Source organism: Phodopus roborovskii, unplaced genomic scaffold, assembly GCF_943737965.1.
Source record: "Phodopus roborovskii unplaced genomic scaffold, PHOROB, whole genome shotgun sequence".
Classification (NCBI taxonomy): Eukaryota; Metazoa; Chordata; class Mammalia; order Rodentia; family Cricetidae; genus Phodopus; species Phodopus roborovskii.
Window position 1 is genome coordinate 29,504,287 of NW_026126549.1, and position 24,586 is coordinate 29,528,872.

Here is a 24,586-nt window from a genome sequence, read left to right on the forward strand (position 1 = left end):
ATATAATTTAATCTTGTAGTTAAAATAAGGAACACCACACAGGCTACTGCGCTTAGAAACCAATCTGTTCTTTTTTTGAACCCCATAAAAGAAAAACCTAAAGAGTAATCAAATTCCTTGAGCACCCTCACACATGTGGCTGTCAATCTTGACAGTGCATTTCTAATCTATCTGATTTGTTTGCTTTGAATAAACTCTGCTAGTACAAGCAAAACGAAACAAAACATATAACACCTTATATAAACCTTTTAAGAGGCTAAGAACCTGCAATAATCTGGTCAGACCCACAGACCACAGTTAAGATTTTGACAAACCAAAGAGGACTGCAACCTACTCTCCTAAGACATTGCTGAAAATGTAGTGAGTAGAAAACAACCCATTTCACCAGCAAGCTCAACTCTTGTGTTTCAGTGTCTGCAGATGACAGGGTTTTCAGTGTTTTTTATTTTATTTTATTTTCTGAAGCTGGAAGATCTCAGCTGCAGCTTGCAGGGATGACTTCATGTTTATTTCTTTGTTTTCAAGAAGAGCACTCACCTTGATAACTAGCATATGCATGAACAATTTCAATGAAACTCCTATGGATTAACTGAGGCAATATATCAAAGGAAATAAAAGATAAATAGAAAAAAAAATCTTTTCTGACTCTGAGCTTCTGATGTAATAAAATTGTTACCTCATAGTCAACATACTCTGAACTATGTTCCAGAATACGATCAAGAAAAGGCATCTCACTTTGGGAGGAAGAAGTAAACATACATATGGGTGATAGCAAGTGAGTACATCCCTGGGATTGCAGAAATTGGAAAAGTCATCTGCTTGCATTTAGTTTTGGATGGTTGGGGGGACTCCCAACCAGAAAAAGGTAGCTGATGGACAAAATGAAGGAGTTTGGGTTCACTGTATTATTTTCTCCAAGTCAATGAACTATATGTGATTTATGAAATGAAGTCCTGATAAATGCTCACTCAAGATGGGAGGGGGGAAGGAGGGATTCATGGCTTCTGCTATAAACACATGCCTAGTAGAGTCAGTTTCAAAGGCAAGGAACTTTGGCTCATGTTTTCATAGGTTTGAGTACATGGCCACTAGATTTTATTGTTTGGAAACCTGTATTGAAGATTGCATCATTATGTGAGTGGGCTTCAGGAAAGTGCTTACCATAATGCAAATGTGATGCAAAGGGAGGGATAGAGGCCAGAAGGGACACAGGGCCCCAGATATCCTTTCAGGTCATGTTCTCCACTGACATAGCAACTCCCTTTCAGGGGGTTCTGCCTCTGAATTATTCCAGCCATTCTTGGCAATGTTCCAGTCAAACATGGAAGAAGTTAAGACAGGCTTTGAGGGACAGGTTTCAATGTTGTAGCAGTGAAATCAATTAGCTGGATAGTTTAATTTCTTTGTCATGGTTTCCTCCTATATATCAAAGTTAAGTAATTTGCTCTCTACATCATTACCTATAAAAATGATATGGGAGGCTGATACAGATATCCTGCCTGCATTTCATTTTCATTCTGTTTTTAACAACTTGGTATTTTTTTTATATCTATTTCCCTTGTTTATGAATACATTTGTTTGTATTTACTCCCCCATTTTCAATTCTCCCCAGGCCCTTCCCCAAACCCAAGTTCTGCCAATTTAACTTTCTATTTAGTGTCTTGCCTCTCTTTGAAAGAATCGGCCAAGCATGGTGACATGTCCCTCTGGGTAATCCCAGCACTTGGGAGGCAGAGACAGGAAGATTACTTCCCGTTAAAGGCCGTTCTAGGCTACAAACATTGGAACCTGACTCTGGAAACAAAAAACAATAAAACCAAATTAGAAAATATTGGTTTAACACTTTGGTAAAAATGCATCCAAAACTGATTTCTCATCAATTTATAATACTTAATTTACAAGTGGTAATAATTTGTCATTAAATCAGTGCTTTATAGGAAAAATTCTTTTAAAAAATCATTAATACCTACAGCACTTTGGCTTTCTTTTGCTTTTTATACTTCAAACTATGAGTTGCTTAAGTAAAATGATGCAGTGTTCAATTTCTATGAATCTAAATGACCCATGCTTAATTGAAATGTTTCAATTTGCAAATGCTTTGGTTGAAGTCACTGCAAAATCTTCTGTGCCTGGGGTATACACGGGAGAATCACTTTGAGAAGACCCTCGGTGCAACACAGGATGCCTCTATGTTAAATAAATGCTTTTACATGGTTATACAACTAATTAAGTGAGCATCGCTTTGGTTTAATGTTGTTTCCTCAGCAGGATCCACTAAGCAGGGGAACACAAATGATGTTGGAGTGTTTCGATGGGCCAGCAGTGTGCAACAGGGGAAGACGAACAGCCTCAGCAGGCATTTACTGTTCTAAGCTTTATTTCCACAGTGCAGTTATTAAACATTTCATTTGCTCATTAGGTACATAATATATGACAGCCAGGTGCAGCCTCCTGCTAGCATCTCCTTGCACACATTACTCTTAACTCCAGTACCATTTATGTGGGGAAACTCCAGACCAGACTGCATCAGGAATGCATTGTACAGACTCACCTGTGGCAGATCAGAGGCTGCTGTGCACCCTGGGTCTGATCTTAACTCCAACTTTCATATTCTTGCCTACCTCCCCCTATAGCCAACTCTACTTTCCATTCCTTTATTTTTTGTGACTAAAATTGAAAGACAATTGATTAACCTTTGTCTCTCACCTGTTCTATAGTGGCAACTGAAATGAGTTCTCACTGTCTAGTTTTGATGTGAAAAGTATTCTGATTCATATTTATTTTTAAGTGACCGGTCTGCCCATATCTTCTGGGGATGATGAAAGGTGTTGTGAAATGCTTGGAGATGTTATTCTGTAAATATGTTTCTCTTTAGTAGAGAAGAGATCCAAGATGGAGGACGGAAAGAGAGCACAACACTGCCTGTCTCTTAGCCTGTCTATCCAGTTAGATAACCACGTGGAAATATGTAGATTAATAGAAATTGGTTAATAATTGAGACAAAGATAGCTGATACAAAAACTAGTAACATACCAACAGAATCATTTCTAATACAGCATCTCTGTGTGTTATTTGTGGCTGGCATGGCTCTGGGACCAGGCGGGCGGGCAGAAAAACCTACTCATAACAGTAAAGTCACCTACTTGTTTCATATGGAACAAGTTTTGGTGCTATGGGAGAAATGTGAACTATGTGTGGGAAACCCTATATTCTCATTCTTTATATTTTATGCTCACAAATTATTAAAAATAAAGAAATAGCTCCATTTACTTTATACAACCATTACAAGGTTATTTACAAGTGGCCTAGATTCAAACATGTATGTTTTTGCATTAACCTTAAGCATTTTAATTCACAACACACAAGAGCAGATGACACTTTAAGAAGTAATGAACATTCAAGTGATCCCTTTACTAAGAAAAGGCCTGTTCTCTTCTCACATTCTCATTTCTCTTCAATGAAGTGAAAAGTAATATACCTGCCCACTGGGGACATGCTGACAAAGGGTCTTGCCTCTTTACCCACATATACTCCCCTAAGTAAAAGGAGCTACAGTAAGTCACAGGTAAGTGGCTGCCACATGATAAAATTGATATAATAAATGTCACTACTTATGTGCATTTATTAAGCAACTAGGAAAAGCAAGCCAGTAGTGACGTGGTTAGAGAGAGAAAAGAGGTAGTTGTTCCTATCTAGTTGATCAAGAGGGCCATAGCCTGCTGGGATCTAGATCTCCATTAGTCATCAGTATTTTGTCTCTATTGTGAATATGGGCCAGAAACCAAGGAAAAAATGTAGGTACTACCATCTTTTCTTAGAGGTACACAGACTATGATACCCCACACTTCCTTTGGAAATAGGCTTCTATTTGGAAATAAAGCACACAGTAGAAGTACATTTGGAAATAGACGTCCAAAGCACACTGTGTTGTGTTGTCTTGGAGACAAGAAAATCCAAGTGCAAAGAAGACAAGGGAATGCTTAAGTCCACTCAGCTAATGTCAGAGTTCATGGATTTCTACTATTCAGATATATGTTCTTTCGTAGATTAAAATAATCTGAAAATTAACAAAGAAAATATAACTGGGAATCTTGGGTCTGTGAAGAAGAATGGGGCGGGATGAAGACATCAGCATGTTGTTAGCAGTTCACAGGGGGATAGTCTGAAGAAAGAAGTGGAGTAAACACTGCAGATTTATGCTCCCCTCTCTCTTCTGTCCCTGGGAATGTGACCCAAGTTCCAGCACAGGATCGCATGGTGCTCTACCATGGAAGTCCTGCAGATGCTGGTTTGCTTTCTTTATTTCTGCTAAATGTATTCATTTCTAATAGAGGAAATACTATATATATAACATCAAAGAAATGAAAAATTCCAAAGGCTAAGTAAAATATAGTTATTTGTGGGCTCATCTTAGTTTGAAAAATGCACATTGGTTGCATTCTTTCTTCCCTTTCAAGAACCTCTCCTCATTACCAACACCCTTTCTACACATTTAATATGTGAAACCATGACAAAATAAAAAATTACCCCAAAGTGCAACCAATAACAAATCAATCATGGCTTTCTAACTGCCTTGATTGGTTCAAATTTTAATGATAAGTGATAAAACGGTAATATTAGCAACTAAAAGGTGTTCTGTTGCTAATCATCTTCCTGTTTAAGTGATGCTATGTGGCCTAAAACAGCTCTCAAATTTTCCAGCTCCCTTTTCTTCTGACTGAACAGAGAACTCATAATCCAATAAATGACTTAACTATTCTCCTGTGGTTACACTAAGCATCTAATAAAAACATCCAGTAGTCTTAATGAAAACATAGACTTTCATGGTTAATCTATGGTTTAACGCCCCACTTTTCATATTGGAATATAAGTACCAAATCTACTAGGCAATCAGGGACCATTTAATAGTAACTGGGGAGAAAAAGCCAGGGGTTTCCAAAAAACCAGAGGAAAGAATGTGGTCAGTCTTACTGGAAAAGCAAGTCTAAGTATGGTTCCAGGTGAACTTGAAGTGAAGGGCTCCTATATGTAAAAAGTGTTTATTTTGCATTTTTCAATGGATGAGAGAAAAGTCTGAGAATTTTGAAGATTTGAAAGGAGTCAGCCTCATTAAACAGCCCTGGTATAAAGTTTACACTGAGAAATAATGACTAAGCAGATGTGGCAGGAAGTCTGCAAGACTGTGCAATGCTGTTATGCACTTAGGATTTGCCAGGGGCCTAAATCACTGCTTTGATGGAAGACTTTCCACCAATAAAATGGAGGTGGACAAAGGCAAAAAGAAACCTATGAGGCTGCAGAATGTTAATACCAGCAATTAGCCTTGCTTCATCATTGAGAGATATCATAGAATACCTCTCAAAATAATCAGGAGAGATCTTGAGAAGTGGATTCATCTGAGGCCCCTCCATCGATGATACTTTTCTGAGGTTTACAGTTCAAAGTCACAAATACCCAGAAGATTAAAATAACAATAAAAACTCTCACTCCTACACTGGTGTTTTTAAGGGCACTTGATCAGTAATCAGGAGTAAAGACGATCATTCCACGGTCTATCCATTACTTTCTTTAAGGGTCTGCCTTGATTTCCTGGGAGTATATATTTTTCAACAATGTCACCTCAAGATTTATCTGTTTGTTTAAGAACTATTCTGAATCATTTGACATGAAAGGGACATTTCTTTCTTAGGCTCAAATGAATTCTTGGACTTTTCTTTCTAATTCTGTTTATCATTTTTTTTTTGCAACAAGAAGCAAAAATTTACTTAATTTATAATCATTCAGATTTATTTATTTTGTGCTACTGTAGATTATCAAGTTTATTCTTTATGGAACGTCTTTCCTTAATATCTAAAATTTGCCCATATTCTAGTGTTAAAACTTCAGAAACATTGCATTCCCAAATCATAAATAACATTGCAATGGTATCAATATTATTTAATAAAGTATTTTTTCAGGTTCTGAGGGGGAATTTCTGTTTTTTAATTTAATTTTTTTAATTTAATTTATTATTTTAAATGTCGATCCCAGTTCCCTCTCCCTCCCTCCCTTTTACCCTCTCTTCTCCCCTCATATGCACTCTGACCACCCTCCCATCCCATCTCCCTACTCCAATTCCACCTGTAGGGAAATGCCATCCAGGTGGGGTCATGTAGATCTGTCAGGTCATTTAAAGTATTTTAAAATCAAGAAATACATCGTCATCCATATTCCCACTTCCTACAACTTTATTAATTGGATACTGGATATAAATGTAATTGCAATATTACCATGCATAATAGCACACACTAGATTGTGCTTCTAGTAAATATTTAATGTGCGGATTAAGATAATAATTTTTACCTTTCAAAATTCCCATTATTGTGTGTACACTGAAACTTTTTCCCCATCTGAAGGAAAGCAGATGGCAAAAAGGACTCTATTTTGTAGTAAACCCTTGATTTGCAAGAACTAGATTCCTTAACATTGTTTAATAATCTATTTTAATTTGTTGTTATTTAATGAAAGCAAAGAACCTCTGTGCATGTGCACAGACTTACACACATGCACTCACTAATGGTTATACCTCACAACTATGTTTAGAATGTCACTTCAAGATTACACTGTGGTATTAGAAAATTGCTACCTTAATTCAGTCATTTCCAATTTTTATGTGTGTATGTCTTTGATTGACTGAGGCACAGCATACATATTATTTTCAAAGGAGACTAAAATTGTCACAGAACTTCCATTAGTCAATAATGTTTGGCTGTATATTTTAAAGATATTTTCAAGAATAAGACTCAAAAATTACCATCTTTTGAAATCCAAAAAACATTGTCGAAAATAAAAGCTGGTATAAGCTTTGCTTTTATCAACACTGAACAACTTTTTGTGCATTTTGCCACTGTTCCCCTAGAGATGGTCCACAAAAGCATGAAAGCATGTTACAACTCTCTCAGCCACTTGGCTTTTGCCCACCATAGACTATTGGAGTTTGTGTGTGTGTGTGTGTGTGTGTGTGTGTATGTGTGTGTGTATAGTCAGAAATACAGAAATACCCTTATAGATGTACACTCCAGTAAATATCCTCCCTGTAAATTTCTTCGTAGAATGTGATTGTATGATCTTTCTTCAATTCTCTGAATCACAATACTTTTGAAATTGGATTGCTTCTTACAATATAATTTCTTTTGCTTTTGATATTATAATATAGTCACATCATTTCTCTCTTCTCATTCTTCCCTCCAAACTTACATATACACCCCTTCTTGCTCTATTTAAAATTCATAGCTTTGAGTGGGTGATGGTAGTGCATGCCTTTAATTCCAGCCCTCAGGAGGCAGAGGTAGGTGGATCTCTGTGAGTTTGAGGCCAGCCTGGACTAAAGAGTGAGTTCCAGGACAGGCTCCAGAGTTATATAGAGAAACCCTGTCTTGAAAATCCAACAAAAAAAGTCATGTCTTCTTTTGTTCCCACTAATAGCTATATGAACATATATGTATACATATACATGTTTATGTACATATATATTACTAAATGTAACCTGCTTGTACTATATAATGCTATTTGTTTGTATGTTTTCAGGGCTTTTAATTTGGGTTGAGTAACTTCCCTAGAGAAGACTATTTCTTCCTTTCTCAGCATACCTTCATTGCCTGTGTTGGTTTGAAGCCTCGTGGATTTCCCCCAGTTCACATCTATTGTTGTCCTTGTTTAGTTCATGCTTATGTAATAATGATTTTGAGAGTTTATGGGTGTAGCTCCTAAAATTACTGAAAACATGGTCTTACAGAAAACTCCAAGTTCCTCTAGCTATTACAATATTCTCACCACATATTCCAAAATGTCCCCTGAGTTTTCAGCTCTGTTGTTTTGTATATGTATTCATTGGGATTGGGATCCACAACTCTACATTTTTGTTGGTTGTAGTTTTCTATAATAGTAACTATCCATTGAGTTTTGTGAAGTTGTCATGGATTTTACTTCCCTCCTACAACTGACAAATTAATGTATAATTGAGAAACAATAGCACCATATATGTTTACAGAAATGTCCAGGGGTGAAGCAAATAGATGTTTGCAACTTTAAGCACTAAGAAGTAGTGAAATGTTATATATTATAAAATGTCTAGGGTGGGAGATGGCTCAGTAGTTCAAATACTTGTAATACAACAAGAGGACTGAAAGTCAGATGCTCGAATCTATATTTGTGTTTGATGGACAAGGTGGCTTTCCTATAATTCCAGGTGATGCCAAGTTAGAGAAACTAGCCATAATTGTAACCTTTGGTTTTGATTCAGCGACCCTACCTCAAAACAAAAGGTAAGAAATGATTGCGGAATACTTGTGACAACAACCTTGAGCCCCCGCATGCCCACACACAGATGTACATGTAACCACACCTGTACATGTATCCACACATATTTGAATGTGTATACACACATGCACAATAACATGGCATGCTTATACATAAAAAGAAGAAACATACTTTAATGGCTACTATCAAAGTTATTGGTGGCTGTTGTATATTTTTCTGTGCATTTCATATACTTTAAAAGCTGTTTAATGTTTTGATTAGTATATATTAATTATACAAACTGAATCATTATTACATTTTCATATATGTATGTAAATGCACATTGTTCTCTGGTTTCCATTCAATTCTCATCCTAACTAGCTTATTTTTGATTTTTTTTCCTGTGTATGTGTGTAAGACAAAGAGACCCAATTAAACCCTCCTCCTTTAGCAACCATGAACTTCCAAGAACTCATCAGTTGGATAGATACCATTGGATTACTTTCTAATTTATGAGGGGATATGGCAGGCCTACTATTGCTCAGGTCTTATTTAGGTAATTACTACTGATAAGGGTTCGAGTCAAATGGCCATGTTAGTCTTTTTTTTTTTTAATTTCCTCCCACCACCCTTACCTCCCTCCCAGCCCACTCCCCATCCATTCCTCCCATAGTAGATCAGCAAAACCTGTCAGTGGGACCAGGATCTTTGCCTAGTGCATGAGCTATATTTTGGAACCCATTTCCTATGATGAGATTTCATGCTTAGCCTTAATGCAGGGAGAGGCACTTAGTCTTGCCTTAACTTAAGGTGCCATGTAAGTCTTAGAAAACTGCATTCCCCGGTACTCCATCTTATCTTCTAGCTCTTTTGTTCTTTTCACACAATCCTCTGTGATATACCTTGAGTTTGAAGGGAATTATATGGATATCTCATTTATAAATAGTCATTCATTCCCACAACTTTGAGCAGTTATGAGTCTTTGCAGTTACATATGGCAATTGTAAAATAAAAAAGCTCATCTTATCAAAGCTGACAATAACACTAATCTCTGCAGTAATTTTAGAAGGCAATTTGGCAGACATGTTATGTATATTTATCAAAACAACTATAGTAGGTTCCATAGGTGCTAGGGAATCTAGCACCTATGAGTTCTGCAGCCACAGAGAAATCAATGACCACATTTACAGTATCAGATATGAATCACTGACATAGGAATGGACAACCAATCAAATCATAATGTGATGAGTTATCACCATAGAAGACTGGTCACTATGGCTACAGTGCAGATCATGTCTGTCAGGTCTATCATGAATGTGCAGAGTCCACAGGTAAGAGTGTTGACTACTTCTCTCCTCCAGCAGCTTGCATCACACTTTCTGATACTATGAGGACGGGCCAGTAGGGAAGCTGCTTCTTGCTTAATTCCTGATGAATGCTGTATAACTTCTGGTCAAAGCATATAGTACTTTTGGCAATAGAGTCTTAGCATGTAGTAAACAGCAGTGTCTATCTTCTGAATTGTTGTGAGAGCCTGAAATGCTTTCCAGAACACTGGTAATATTCATGTAAAGTATGGCTTAAGGGAATAGCTTTATCTACCCACACGGAGTACCTGTATTCAAACTTCTTTTTAAGTATTTAATTTTGAATTAACTTACCATTATCAAATTGCCTTGTGGCTCTTCATGCAACTTTAATTTGGGTAGATATTTTTATGTTAAAATTATGTAGAAAATATCTAAATGACTGTATTTTCTTGAACTGCTTCTCTATCTTGGTTTCTGGAAAAATTACAGTTTTATCTAGGGACTTCTTTTTGTTCTACCACAAAAATGGAGATTTGTCCTAAATCAGTTTTTGAAACTTTGCTTTTCCCTTAGGTTCTTTTCCGAAGAGTTGGCATCTTATTATAGTTACTGCATGTGGAAAGGCTCACTGTCTGAAGATGATTCTCTGCATTAACATGTCAGCTGTGACTGCCCCATGAATGCTATGCCTCTCTCTCTATGCAGTTGATTTCCTGCTGGATTCTCATATAACCTCTTCATCCTCAAATTTCTTCATTCTCACAAGAAAACCTTTCCCAGTACTTCATTCTTTCTGTTAGTTTATAAAAAGATCCCTGAAGACACAGGGATAGAATGGCAGTCACTGGAGACTCACCTTCCTCATTCCTCCCATCTAATTATTCACTTACTCAACTACTTCTGTTTCTACAAGGCAACTCTCACAAAAGTCTCTTATTTTCTCTCTCTGCCTTCAAATGCATGGTAAACTATCTCTATCATTCTCTGTTTACTATCTGACCTTCCTCAATAACAGCTCAGTTATAATTTATCACATTCTGCCTTTTTCCAGCTTATAAACTTACTATTACCCTGGGAATCACACTCTGAAGTCACACAATTTTACCTATAAACTTTGAAATACCATTGCTGGACCTTCCTGATACAGTTTTGTTACTCTACAACAATCTAGGACTAGGGATTCACACCGATATCATGCAGAATGAGATTATGTTCTACCACTGCTGTTTAGTGACTGTGAACTCCGAGGTCACACTTTATATTCTCAGAGCTCTAGGTTCCCATCAGGGAAAATGGCATGGCTTGCCTTACAGGTGCTTTGCATTATAAAGGCATGACAGGTGCCCAGTAGCAAGCTTCTCTGTGTATAGCTAATAGAGAATTAACTATGAATAAACATAAATATCATACAAAATAATTTGTTTTTTCCTTAGTTACCAGAAATGTAATATACCCAGACTAGATTAAAAAAAAAAAAAAGTCTGACTGGTGTAGATTCCATTGTTTCTTGTTTGCACTGCAGGTAAGTGTCAATGAAAATATCAACCCATTATTTTAGAAGCAGCCAAAGAGAAAACCTAGTAGAGTCACCACATGGGGAGTTACTAATGAAGACAATATATCTCTATATATCTCTATGTGATGCTTAGTAAACTCTTCACTATTTTTATCTTTCTCCTACTTGGAATTCCCAAATATTTCATCTTTATACAGAATGGAAGCCAATTCTGGGTTTAGAAACCAGTTAGTCTATTTTTAGAATTTTTTTACATCTACATAGATACTTATTTTAAAATTCAAAAAAGAAAATACAATCTGTACATATTGGGAAAAAATACCGTAAATAAAAATATCACAAAGTTAAACCCAAAGAAATATGTGAATAATGTGTCATCAAACAAAAACAAAATGATCAATATTTGGGGAAGTTTGGTTTTTGTCTTTGCTCTACAAATGCAGAAGCTAGAATATTGTGGATTGTTAGACACATTACAAAGAAAACATTCAAATAGTTGGGGTAATATTTATACATTTGCAAATGTATATGTCTGGGATATAGATTCATGACATGTGAATTTGTTCACATACTATTCTGTGACCTTCTGTTTCTATATATTATAACATGATAATGTAGAAAACAGACTTTGTGCCTAAGATAAGCTTAGGTTGCAACCCTTGTTCTGACGGTTACATACTATGTGACATTGATGTACTTCTTACATCCTTTTTTGAGCCATTTCCTCATGAATGCACTGGGAGAAGTATTTTTCCATTTATGCTTCTCTGATGAATGAATAAAAACATGAATTTACAGTGATGTATGCCATGATGGCCATTATCAATAAGAAAGTCTACAGATCGCATTGTTAGAATCCAAGAATGTCTTGTGGTATTTAGTACATACTATACACTGCTATGGTATTAAATAATATTGAGACTATGTGTTGTTACAGTCTTGAGTGTCAGTTTTAGAAGACATTCCTTAGAAACAAGAAGTTTCTTTAGGATGGATGGGTGTAGCATTACAACCTGGGCTTTGAGGTAAGGAGGAATGAGTGGTGATGTTTTTTGTTTGTCAGCTGCAGGTGGAAGAAGAAAAATTGGTAGGGATGCTGTCTGAGTGGTGGTCATGATCTCTGACTGATATGAGTCAGATTCCCTAAAACATACGCTGTGTATAACCATATGTGTCCAAGAATGCTCAGCTATCCAGAATTCCCCAATGACAAAACCAGCAAGAGAGCTCAGAAAAATTATCTTTTAGCATTTTCAGGCTCTAAGTCCCAAGGTTTACCACTGCTTCTCTCTGGTCTGAAGTCCTTATATGCACCCACTACCTCAGGTTCAGCTGCTTTGAGAGAAGAACCCACTCTATCCTGATTAAAGAATCTCTGAACCCTGGTAAAGGATGCTTTAAATGTCACATCTGGATGATAGAGGAGGAATGGGTGAAGAGCAAGAAGAAAGGAAGGGAGGAAAGATTTTATTTCTTAAGTAGTTATTAGAGAAACAGTATTAAAACATTATTTCTCCCAACCTGTTTTTAAAAGAAACCTTTTTGAACACATATTTACTCTTAGGTATATTTTGTGGTTAAATAATTAATTGTGATAATATCTTAAGGGAAATTATGTAATTTATCTTCCTTGATATTCACCTAAATATTACTTTTAATTACCTCTTATTTGTTGTGATTTGTATTATCACTCTATAGGCTTACTTGCCCTAATTATCACCAAAAAAAAAATCTAACTTAATTTACAGATTATATATGATATTCACCAGGTATGACACTGAGTGAACTGGAAATTTTTATTGAACCTCGAATCACTGTTCATATAAATCAGTCTTGCGGGAGGCACTCTACACTGTACCATGGAATCATGAGAAATCTATGAGACCTTATGACTACCTTCAAAATGACAAGTTCCTAGATTCCCACAGGAGCTCATTTGCAGAAAAATTCCTATAGAAAGTTTTAAATTTTAATTATCACTCTTCAGTTAGACAATGAAATAAGAGACACTTCCAGAAGTAGGCCTTTTTAAGCATATTTATGTATATTAAACAAACTAATGCTTTCATAAGGCACTGGATTTTTAAACTTTTTATATGGAAATTGGAAGGTTTAGTTCTACACAGTATCATTTGAGCAGAGAGATACTCAGTACTTGGCCCTAGGCTAAGGAAAGGTATTGTAACAAGGCTTGAATGTCAAAAATTATAACATAAAGTTATAAAACCACAGCAAAGAGAAACAGACCTTGTTGATTATGTTCCATAGCTGACCCTACATGGGGTGTGATAAACAAGAAAAGAAATGTGATCCCTAACCTAACACATGTAATTAACAATGTGATGATCTAAACAAAGTAGAAATTTAAATATCTGTAGGTATACACACACACACACACACACACACACACACACACACAGGTGAGAGAGGGAGCGAGGAAGGGAGAAGTAAATTTAATTTCAAGTGACTCATCAAGCATACTAATCCTTCCACAAACCTCAGGTTAAGAGCACATGATCTGTTCCAAAATAAAGATGTTTTGAACTATTAACTATAGATGGGATAGCCACCATATCATCACCTAGAATCCCTTTAGAATCTCAAGATGTTGGGCTGTTCTCCAGATCCACTACATTGGAATCTACATTTGAAGATTTGCAAATGACTCCCCCACATGTGAAATTTGAGACTCGTTGCTACAGAAAAAAATATTCATGATAAATAGAATTAAAGTTGTCTCAAATCAAAAACAGTACTGGCCTGTCCTTGGGGTTCTGACAGGATATACCCTCAGCTGTAGCCACTAAGAGTACCATCTGTGTACATGTACTGTTTCATTTCAAAAGAGCCCTGCCTACCTCCCATCCTTCCCTCTTTTTCTCTTCCTTTCTCTGTCTGTCCTCCTCCCCTCTCTCCACTCTTTCCTTTTTCTTCCCCTATTTTCCTTCTTCTGTCTCCTGCTTCTGTCTCTGGAGGCTGGTCTCCCCACTTCCCTTTCCCTTTCTTATGATCCAGTTCTCTAATAAAAATCCCATCTAGAACCCTGTTTCACGGAGTCTTTCTCTCATGCACCACCACTTTTCTTAAACTATAACACACAGTCCTGCCAGCTAGAAAAATACTATAAATTATTATTGGATCTATCACTAATTTTTACATAATTTTCACTTTACTATAGGTCTTATCTTTATAGTTTTATTCATAGTTAAATTCAGTTCATCTCAACACAGAGCCTTTTTGTTTATTTTCAGAATTATATTTTTTTCAGAAAATGTATCCAACAGCTCATTAATTGGAGGTTAATGTGAAAACCTATCTCAAATCTCTCCCATGCCTTCAAAGAAAGTTCTGAAATCTAATACAAATTAATGAAATAAAAAATCTTTTAACTCCTTATATAACTGGGATTGCATATAATGCTGTTTAGAATGTTTTTAAATGTGTGTGCACGCTTGTGTTTGTGTTTGTGTGCTATGTTGGTATAAATGAACACGGTGTAATCAGTATGCAGGTACCTACAGAGGCAAGAATGGGACACTAGATTCCTTGGAACTGGAGTTAAGGTAATTATGATCAGCAAGTGCTCTGAATTCCTGAGGTAGCTTCTGAATCCCTAACATTTGGAATTTTTAATCAAATTAAAGCATTTGTAATTTTTAATCAAATTAAAGCCTTTTCCATGTTTTTATTCTTTCTGAAATCAAAGGAAAAGGAACCCAAGGAGAATGATACACTCTATTTTTTCAGTACCCAAGCCTGTAGAATTCCAATTGGTCCATTCGTAGAGTATTATCTGATCGCACATATGAGTAAAGTAGGAGTGAGAGGAGAAACATGAATTCTTCTGCAGGCACAAAAAAGCTCACCAACTTAAGTGGATTGGCACTTTCTCATGTTTCAACACAGTGGATATTTTTTCTCTATGTTTCGCTACACATGGCCCATGGCATGTCTATTTATTTTCATGTAATTAAACTAGCCAACAGAAGTTCTAGGACATGTGGCTTCAAATTTGCTGTTTCCAATCCATACTAAGATTTAAGGCACTTGTAGCATAGAATGTAACTTGTAGTTTGGATCATTTTGTATTTTATGATCAACAAGTCACAAATTTGGAATCTGCTTCATTCTTATTTGCCTTTATCATTAATAAATATCTAATCATCCTATTAACTCTCAAATTACTTTACCTTAAATATTTGGATTTAAATATTTTCAAATTCTTTGCCCCCCTTTATTGTTTTAGGCTGTGAAACTAAACAGGCAGTTGAATATTCATTGCATGTTAAGGTTTGAATGAAGACATGAAGAATATTGACATAGTACTCTGGAAAGGTTACAGGGTGCTCTGCCCTGCTTGTGATTGGTTATAGTGGCTTCTCAGTTAAGTATGAATTTATTATTGATAATCTTTATGGATTATAATTAATTATACTAAAGTTGTAAGTTTATTCATTTCCTCTATACTGATTTTTATAAGAAACATTTTGTTTTTCCAAGAATACAATGTAGTATCATAATTAAGCACGTGTTCCATCAAGTTCATAAGATATGCAGGATTGTGTAGTTTGAAAGTAATTGCTGAATATTCTTTCATTCTACCCTTCTCAGTCACCAAGGAAACTGTGAAGGTTCCAATAAAATCAAAGGACAACCTGCATAAGGAGCATGCTTTAGATGATCTTATTCATGAAGTTAACCAAGTTTTGAACATAGACCTCTTTAACTGTCCCTTATTTCTTAGATAGCATTTTGATATTTTAACCTCACACTTCAATCATATTAAGTTGACCATTTACTTAGTTCACATATGATATTCTTGATAAAATATCTTTCCTTCTTTCCCTTCTTTTTTAGTTGAGAAAATTTGATCAGAGGGGCTCAAAGTTTGACTCTGCTATCACTCCTTTATTCCCTCCACAATAATTTTTGTAATTTTGAATAGCTATTTTCATACACACACTGATGTCTTCGTCTCACCAATAGTGTATAATATTCCCATGTCATAACTTCAATTCCAATTCTTTACTTCTATCTGTAAATCTCAATTTTCCTTGTAGGACTTTAAAGTTTTGGCCATCAGCATTGCTAAAAGCAACAGATGCAAAGGGCTGGCTTTCTGCCTACTGCAGAGAATGACTGGCAGCTGGAATAGGTGAAGTTTCGACAGATGGCAGGGGTTTCAGAGCTCTTTGGAAAGTTGGTATTCTTGCTACAACTTCCTTCTTCTATTTAATTCCAACATGGGTGTTAAAATTTACTCATAAGAGGAATTTCTCTGTGAGCTCTGTGCAAGGCTGGTGGTCTAAATTTTAATCCCTGGGTCTCACAAAAGGTAAAGGAGATGACCCACTTCACAAAAGTTACCACACTTCAAACAAGTTATATCCCACATCAAAACATAGTGCACAAACATACACACACACACACACACACACACACACACACACTCACACAATAACACATGAACAAATTATAAAATCATTACTCAAAAACTAATGTAAATATCATCTTATCTGCCACAAGTTTTCTGTAGGGAGTATTTCTGAAAGTAACGATGAAAGAAGGAAGGATAGGAAGAAAGAATGAAAGGAAGAAAGAAAGAAAGAAAGAAAGAAAGAAAGGAGAAAATCCATTTTTTTTTTTTGGTCAATGTTATTATAATTTCCTGAATTTTTGATGTCTGGTTTCAAACTCTGTTTTTAGCATGGGAAACATTACCAGTTTTGAGTCTCCATTTTAGCATCAATATATGAGGCATCAGTCACCTGGATTGCTTGTTAAATCTCCTCTAGAATAGATGCTCCTGTTTTTAAGACAATTAACAGACTTCTTTCCTATTTACATGAAATTTTCCTATTTACATGAAATTAGTGTTTTCCTTAATAAACACCTGTTAGGTTACAGGGTGACAAATATTAGGTATAGCTAAGAAAAATTTTCTTATTACTTTTTACTAAAAATTTTACTAAAGTATAATTTAGGATGATTAGATTATAACAGATCAAATTTCATCTATTAAATAAAATCTATTGCAAGTAAGGCCAGGAAAATCTTAAGATGCTTGTTAAAAGCACAGATGAAATTTGACATGAAAGGAAATATATTTAATAGGAGGTGGTGTAATTTTCCTCTCCACAAGTAATTCCAAGTCAACACATTCCCATTTTTAGTTGTGGGAGTGATTTTTGTTCTGTGACTGACCTAACAGTGATGGCTTTATGATACTTGTTAAAGGACATCTGGTCTCTCATCACCTCTGCCTGTGAATGATTCTAGCAGGATGGATAACTCAGGTGACATCATTAAAGAACATTCCCAATGCTGGTCTGAGTGTGGAGTATTAGAATTAATTGTAGTCATTTGTTAAAAAAAAAAAAAAAGTACTTTGCTGGCCACCTTGTTTCATTTGTTTTATATTTACTGAAATGAGGCCTGACCAAAAAAAAAAATGTGTTACAAAAGGAATACATGATTTCCCAAGAAGCCATAAAATATAAATCAAATGCATTTTCTGTTCACTGTCACCCATACATAACTTCACCTTGTCCTCAATCCACAGACAAATTGAAACAGATGCCACAGTATGGGGTGGGGGGGAGGAACCAAACTCAATTTTGCAATTTTGCTATGCAATGAAGTGAATTTTGTTTTTTTCATGTTCACTGGTGTATTGATCACTCAAAGACAGAAAAGATCAGGATACACTGGGATTTAATATAGATGTATGAGTGAAAGGATTATAGGATTCCTTTTGTCTTACAAAGACGCAAGGGTAGCCTAGGAGGCTCATGTTATAATAGCTCAAGGCCATAAACATCAGTATTTGAGAAGTTACATGCTCTTTGCCTGTAGAATGATAGTTCCACAGGACAAATGGGCTCCTGTTCTAAGCTCATTTAAAGTACTGCTGGTTCTTCCAGAGCTAAGAACTTCGGGAGGGAAACCACACAAAAGTGTATGACACCCACCTGTGCGCATGCACGCACACACACACACACACACACACACACACACACACACACTATACCCTATCTTGATTCTCTTTATACTTAATGTCAAATTTATAATGTGATAAGCCCAACACTACATCAAACATTTTCTATTTAACCTGAGAGTAATTCAAATCACTAATATTTTCACCTCTGTGATTTTCAAGGTACAGTGGCTGCTCTGAGGAATTTGTAAAGCCAGTGCAATTATTCACCCCCATGATATGAACTCTGGTACAGAACCGTTTTTATCACAAGAGGAAGAGGAAATTTCAAAGAACACCAAAAAGACCCTGGAGTCTACCAAGCTAAATCTTGAACTCAGCGGGTGGGAGGGAGAAATGAAGAAATGAATCTAAGTTTGCAGGTAGGCAGAATTCTGGTCATTATGACAACAGAATGCTTCTCTAATTACCACCTACCCCAGCAATACTGCACAACGCTGTGTGATCCCAGGGAGATTGTTACTTCATGATTTGTATTACCCTATTCCTCATATATGAAGCTCTTGCAAGCACAGCTCTGCATATCTCAGTGGGAGGCAAATTGAGGCTGGGACCCTTAGCACTGCTCATGAAAAGCCACATGCAGAAATCTTATTGAGGGGAAGAGTGCCTTCACTGATGCTAATCACAAAAGCTCTCAAAGCAGAGGAACTTCTCATTTAGCATAATCTTTAAAAATTAGAGCAATGCCTCCCATTACCATATTCTAAGGCAATTATGTGCAGTAAGTAAAGACAAATTCATTACTAATTACACAGTCTTTTATTGTGAAATTCAGAGCAAAATTATTTGAGGTATTTTCTTTTCTAAGCTGACAACAGGATGACTTTACTTCATCAATCAGTTTGACTCAAGTAATGATTTTCTTGGAATTAAAATTTGTTGAAAGCGCTAAGTATTTCATCTTTTGGGCTAAGAAGCATGTAGTTAATGTCACCACTAATACATTTGTCAGTCTGCTAATTTTCTTTTTCTATTAGAATAAGTAAACAGCAGCCCTTTTAAAAAGCATACTATCTACCATGTGTCAGGAGCAATGTAAGTAGATTTATTTGAAAACCATGAGGTAAGGCATTATGAGATGCACAGGAATCACAGGCAGACAATGAAGGGGAAAAATAAAAGGGAAAGACATTTAATAATTCCAAAGTGATGGTAGAGTAAGTCTCACAAAGCATAAAGGAAGAATAGCATTTAGAGGTGAATTATAAAAAAATGAAATAAAATAAAACAAAGAACTCAAGCCAGAAGGAACAGAAAACATGAAAGGAAAGACAGATCCTGACAGAGTTAAAACTAAATGGGAGCAATAGTCAAACAATAGAAGGCTCCTAGAGGACAATGGAGATAGAAGCAATGAGGCTTGCTTTTATGGCATTCCACCAGTCATTACTGCTACAGAAGCACTCATTATTTGATGGAATATGGTCATGGACAGTGCAAGCAACTGATTCTATTCCTAAGGACACAGTTCAATCACGTAGGCTCCATTGTGTTTAAGTTAGCCTTGGTAGTATTTTAATTAGAACACAACAACACCTGGTAAGAAATGTCAGCTCTCTGCTCTAATATCTGTACCACCAAAAACAAATGTTCCTTATGATAATTTTGATATCCCAGAGCTCCAGATTGCAGCCTGATCTCCACATCCCGTGACCACAATCAAATGTTACTTTTATATGGATTTTTTTTCTCATTTATAATAGCATTTAAAAATCAATTGGGCTTTTATTTTGCCCTATAAAAATGAAACTATCACTTTCCTTCTATCATAGTTTAGATTTGAATGGTGATGCTCTTTGGAGATGGTAGAACTCTAAGAGGTGATGTCCAGTGGGAGGTCTTTGGGTTATTGTCGGCATACACTCAGGGCATATGCTCAAAGGGAACTGGAAGACCCTTATCCCTTCCTCCTCTTTAGTTTCCTAGCAATGATATGAGTGTTCTTCTCTGCTAAATGTCCCTCTCATGATATGTTGCCTTACCAAAGGCTCAATAAATCATGAACTGGAATCTTTAAAACAAGGGCCCAAAATAAAAATTTTCTATTATGTTGTGTCATGGAAAAATAACATTCATGACTGAACCAAGCAAAGAGAATAAAAAAAAAAGTTCTATTGCTGTTGTTTATGATGTTGTATAATTGGTCATTTTTGGTATATATTATTACATTAGTTTGTTTTCAGGATTAAAATGTGGATGAAGATGTAATATAGGGATACAGTACTAAATGCATAATTATTTAGGAGACTTCTTTTTTTTCTTTTCATAATTTTGGAATATTTGATAGAATACTTTTATATCTGTTTTTGTAATTAAATAAGTTGTGTGTGAGGGGCACAAGACCCCACATAACCCGGAAGAGGAAAAAACCCCACTGGAAAAAGGCGCCCCCCGTAATTAACATAAGCAAAATGGGCAAACAGTCTACTACTGAAACCATACATGATACCTAGGCCTTCTCCAATTCCCTTCTGTACCAAAGAAGAGCTATCACTGATAATAACAGTACCTTGAAAAGTGTCCTGGCTACTTACCTGGCTGAGACAAAAGTGGTGTGTAAGGGACTTTTGGTTCTATTGCATTCATTGGTGGAGGTAGCAAAGGGTTGGCAAAGCTGCGGAGTGGATGAGTTGGTCGGACACAGGCTGTGGGGATAGTTCTGCTGGGTGCTTCCTCGCTGCTGGGATGTTCAGGCTGAGCTGGGGGAATCATAGGCTGTTGTTGTGTAGTTGGTCCTTCACTCACAGCTGTAGTGGAGATAAAATACAGGTGTCATTCAAAATAAAGATTATTTCCAGTATCAGTCCAGGGAGAAGGGATGGTATCTGCTAATATCTTCTCCATATTACGGACATTATTATTCTTCAGATACCTTCTATAGACAGAAAATGATCAGATGACCACATTTCAATGGTAGAAACAGGTACAGTAGGTCTAGGTATGCCTTTTAGGGACAGTAGTACAATTTATTCACACTAACTGTATTGCATGGATCCTGTAATCATAAGAGATGAAGTAAGAAATAAAAGAGTTATTTCTCCTTTTCTAACTAGTAATGTGTAATGTCAGTGAGATTCAACATCCCAAATCCGGTTACAGCTGCATTATTATCTACCAGCCAATATGCCAATTTTCCTGTGATTTAAACATGCCATGTCAACTGTCAAACAAATGAGAGTACAGGGTGCTCAGAGGCATTACGAGAAATGATACAAGTAATAGCCACTATCATTATCTCCCAAAACAAAATAGAAGCACATTGAACAAAAAGTTTCATGAGACACGACTCCACTGGAGCAAGTTGCCTGAATACAGGATTATGATTTTTTTTCCTCTTTGGTAGCAAACCTTGTAATTTTCAGGCAGATTATTATAGTTGAAGAGGCTTCACATAGTCATTTGTGACAGCCTTGGGATATCTGGACAGCTTTGTATATTTGATTGAACCTTTTGCTCCGGGAAACATAGTTGAGTGAGGCCAAAATGTTTTCAAGGCTTGTTCTGTTGCTAAAGGCAGGGTGACTCAAATTTAATGTTCATTCATATTCAAAGCCAAAAGGTCTAAGTTACCCCAGATGAAGAGAGCTGCCTAGTAGGTGTAGATGTTGTTGACTCTAAGCAAGTATTTCTAGTTATTTATTTCTTAGAAAAATTGCTTTGGTTTAAATGGGAAAATAAGATGTTGGTATGATATTGTCTTAAACATGGAATTATTTCAAGATAACAAGTTTAGGGGATAATTTGAGATGACTCTGAGAAGCTCACTATGGTCAGCAAATGGCAGAGGAGTCAGAAAATAAGTCTGGTGATACTGAAGGAGTAGACATGAAAGATAAAAAGATCAAGGTATCTTATGACAGATATGCAGAAGTGATGCATCTTGCAGAAATGTTTCTGTGCAACCTTTTTTTTTCATATGTTGTCATTGTCAGAGGTCCCCTGGATGAGAGAGTAGCCTGGGGGGGGGATGTCTCATTCTTCAGAAGTGGAGGTGGAGGATGAACAGTTGCCTGAGGAAATGATAGCAGCCAAAGCTCAAAAATCAGACTTGGTCAGTCTTCTGAGAACTCTAAGTAAAAGAGCCAAGTATTGAAACTGCATATAGGTCTCACAGGAAAGTAAACTGTTTGCATGATCACAAGGTAAGAGGAACAACTTTGTATTTGTGTTTGATCAGATTCTATCTTGGAATGGTTAAATATTTAATCTTATAGAAGGAGAAAATATTAGGTTTTAACTTTAGACTTTGGTTTAGTCTGAAGAAGGAGAACAAAGGCTGATTTTCAACACACAGGCTTAATAATTTATTTCCACACCTGGGCATTTTTGTTCCTTTGCCTTAGGGTGGTGGCAGGGTTGTTCCCTCATTCCTGGTCCTTTGAAGATGGTAGGGATACTTGTTTCTATATCCTTCACACTTCAGGTCTCAAGGGAATTCATTTAACTGCTGGATTACAGGCAATGACTAGAACAGTACAGTCTCTTTCAAAATTGGGATAATTCTCAGAATGGAGAAGGTTATTCAACCCAAGCAGTTTACAACTTCATAGGAATGGGGATTCTTGGGAATATTGCCTTTTCATTGACTGAGACTCTCTGGTCCTGTGTGAATTTCCAGTCTCACATATGAGGTTCCAGAGGTTGGTTTTATCTGATCCCTTTTCATTTATGGTGGCTGGTTGGTTCTTAGTAATGGGGCCATACCATAACACTAACTAATGAGTGCAGGAATAGAAATTTCATACCCTTTTCTTAGGAATTTGCTTTAGGTAACTCTCTGTATGGAAGATGTTCTATAAGTCACCCCTATCTTCTTCCTAGAACTCCTGCAGCATTGAAGAAATCATAGAATGTTCTTAATGTCTATTTATTTTTCCTTTATTTTTCTTTTCATTCTTTGAGTTCTTTTCTTTCTCTTGTATATTGGGTGTGAACAGTTCATGATAAAATATTATTGTAGATTTGAGTTTAATAAAATTTATACCCATCTTTCTTTAATATCGTGAAATTGAGTTTTCATTATGGCAAAACCTTTGTATGACATGTAAATATATGGATTATAATTTACTAGAAGTATTGAGTACTGGCTAACTGAGGTGCCTCCTAACACATCAAAGTACATGCTGTCCTCCAGGCTTGCCCAGTACCTGTGGTTCACCACCCTCTCTTCTTTCACCCCTCCCATACCCTAAACTTCCCTAGGTCATGTGTTTCTCTTCCTGCAGACTCTCATTCCTACATAACCCTGCCATTTCAGGCATACCACTCTTGTTCTTACTCTTGGTTCTTGTCTCTCACCATCTCCCTACTCCTACTCTTGCGGCTCCTTCCATTCTGCTAGCCATGCAGCAGTCTTTGGCTTTCTCTCTCTGCTCTGGACTCTTCTAAATGCTTCTAGCTGTTCTTTCCCTCTTGTCTACAAAAAAAATCCTTCCTTTCAACCATACCTTGGAGTATGTCCTCACGTTACTCATTGTGAAGACGCTCCTAGCCACATTCTTCTCATGCTATTTCTTTTCATTGCTTCAATGAGAACTAAAAGTCTCTTCATTCCTAGTCCTGTATCTCTAGCCTTCCAGCTGTCCAGAAAGATTCCCACTGGGATCACCATGATGGCCATAACTACATTGGGGATATCCTTTGTCTAATACATCCTTAAACATACTTAAGACTATAATGTGAAACCTAAGGCATGAGTGAGAAGCTTCATGTTTGGAAATTAATAGAATGTTATGTATAAGAGACAAGTTTTGATTTGTTTAAGACCAATATGGTAGAAAAAGTTTTATAGGTAATTCATAATTTTTGTATTTTAAGAAAGTGATTTTTGAGTTGGCTGGCATTTGAAGCAGGGATAATCCTCAAATAAACAACATAGTAACAGCTCCAATTGAGAAATGCCACATTTCAGATGTGCCTGTTTGGCCAGTTCAGACACCGGCCCCAGGACATCTATGTGAAACAAATTGGCTTAGTGACATGGCATTTATCTGTGGTAAGAGCTCTGAAAGCAAAGACAAGCCCCTTTCACCCATAGAATGCAGCCTCCCTGCAATTCAGTGAGAAGCAAATGGATGTCGGCAAGGCACTCATTTTCAAATGATGAAATAGTCAGAATTCATTGTACAAATAGCATACAATTACACAGTGGAGTCAAATCCCGAGGTACTTTATAATAATTAATGTCAACATACAAAATACTTGCTACAGAATAACCGGCAGAAATACTGCAAAATGGAAATAAGGATTTTTCTCTATCTGCTAACTGTGATGCTTGATAGATATACAATCCACCTACAGCACGAAACAGACCCAGAGACATGAACTCTTCCTCTAGGAAAGCTATTTGACTCATTAATCTTAGAAGAACAACATTATGAACTATTCCTCAGTAACCTGGTTCCTCATAGTTTGCTTTAAGGAAAGACATCCCTAGAATAATGAATGAATTCTTCCACTGTGCTCCTGATTTTATCTGGAACA

The 24,586-nt window shown here is 36.4% G+C and overlaps 1 protein-coding gene across 1 annotated transcript in view; it reads right to left on the reverse strand.

Annotated features, from left to right (window-relative positions):
* Window positions 1-24,586, reverse strand: part of Dcc (DCC netrin 1 receptor) — a 538,940-nt gene that overhangs the window by 12,869 nt on the left and 501,485 nt on the right. The window contains exon 26 of the mRNA XM_051201201.1: window positions 20,638-20,850. Within this exon, the coding sequence (XP_051057158.1) occupies window positions 20,638-20,850 (213 nt within the window). The remainder of the gene's footprint in view (window positions 1-20,637; window positions 20,851-24,586) is intronic.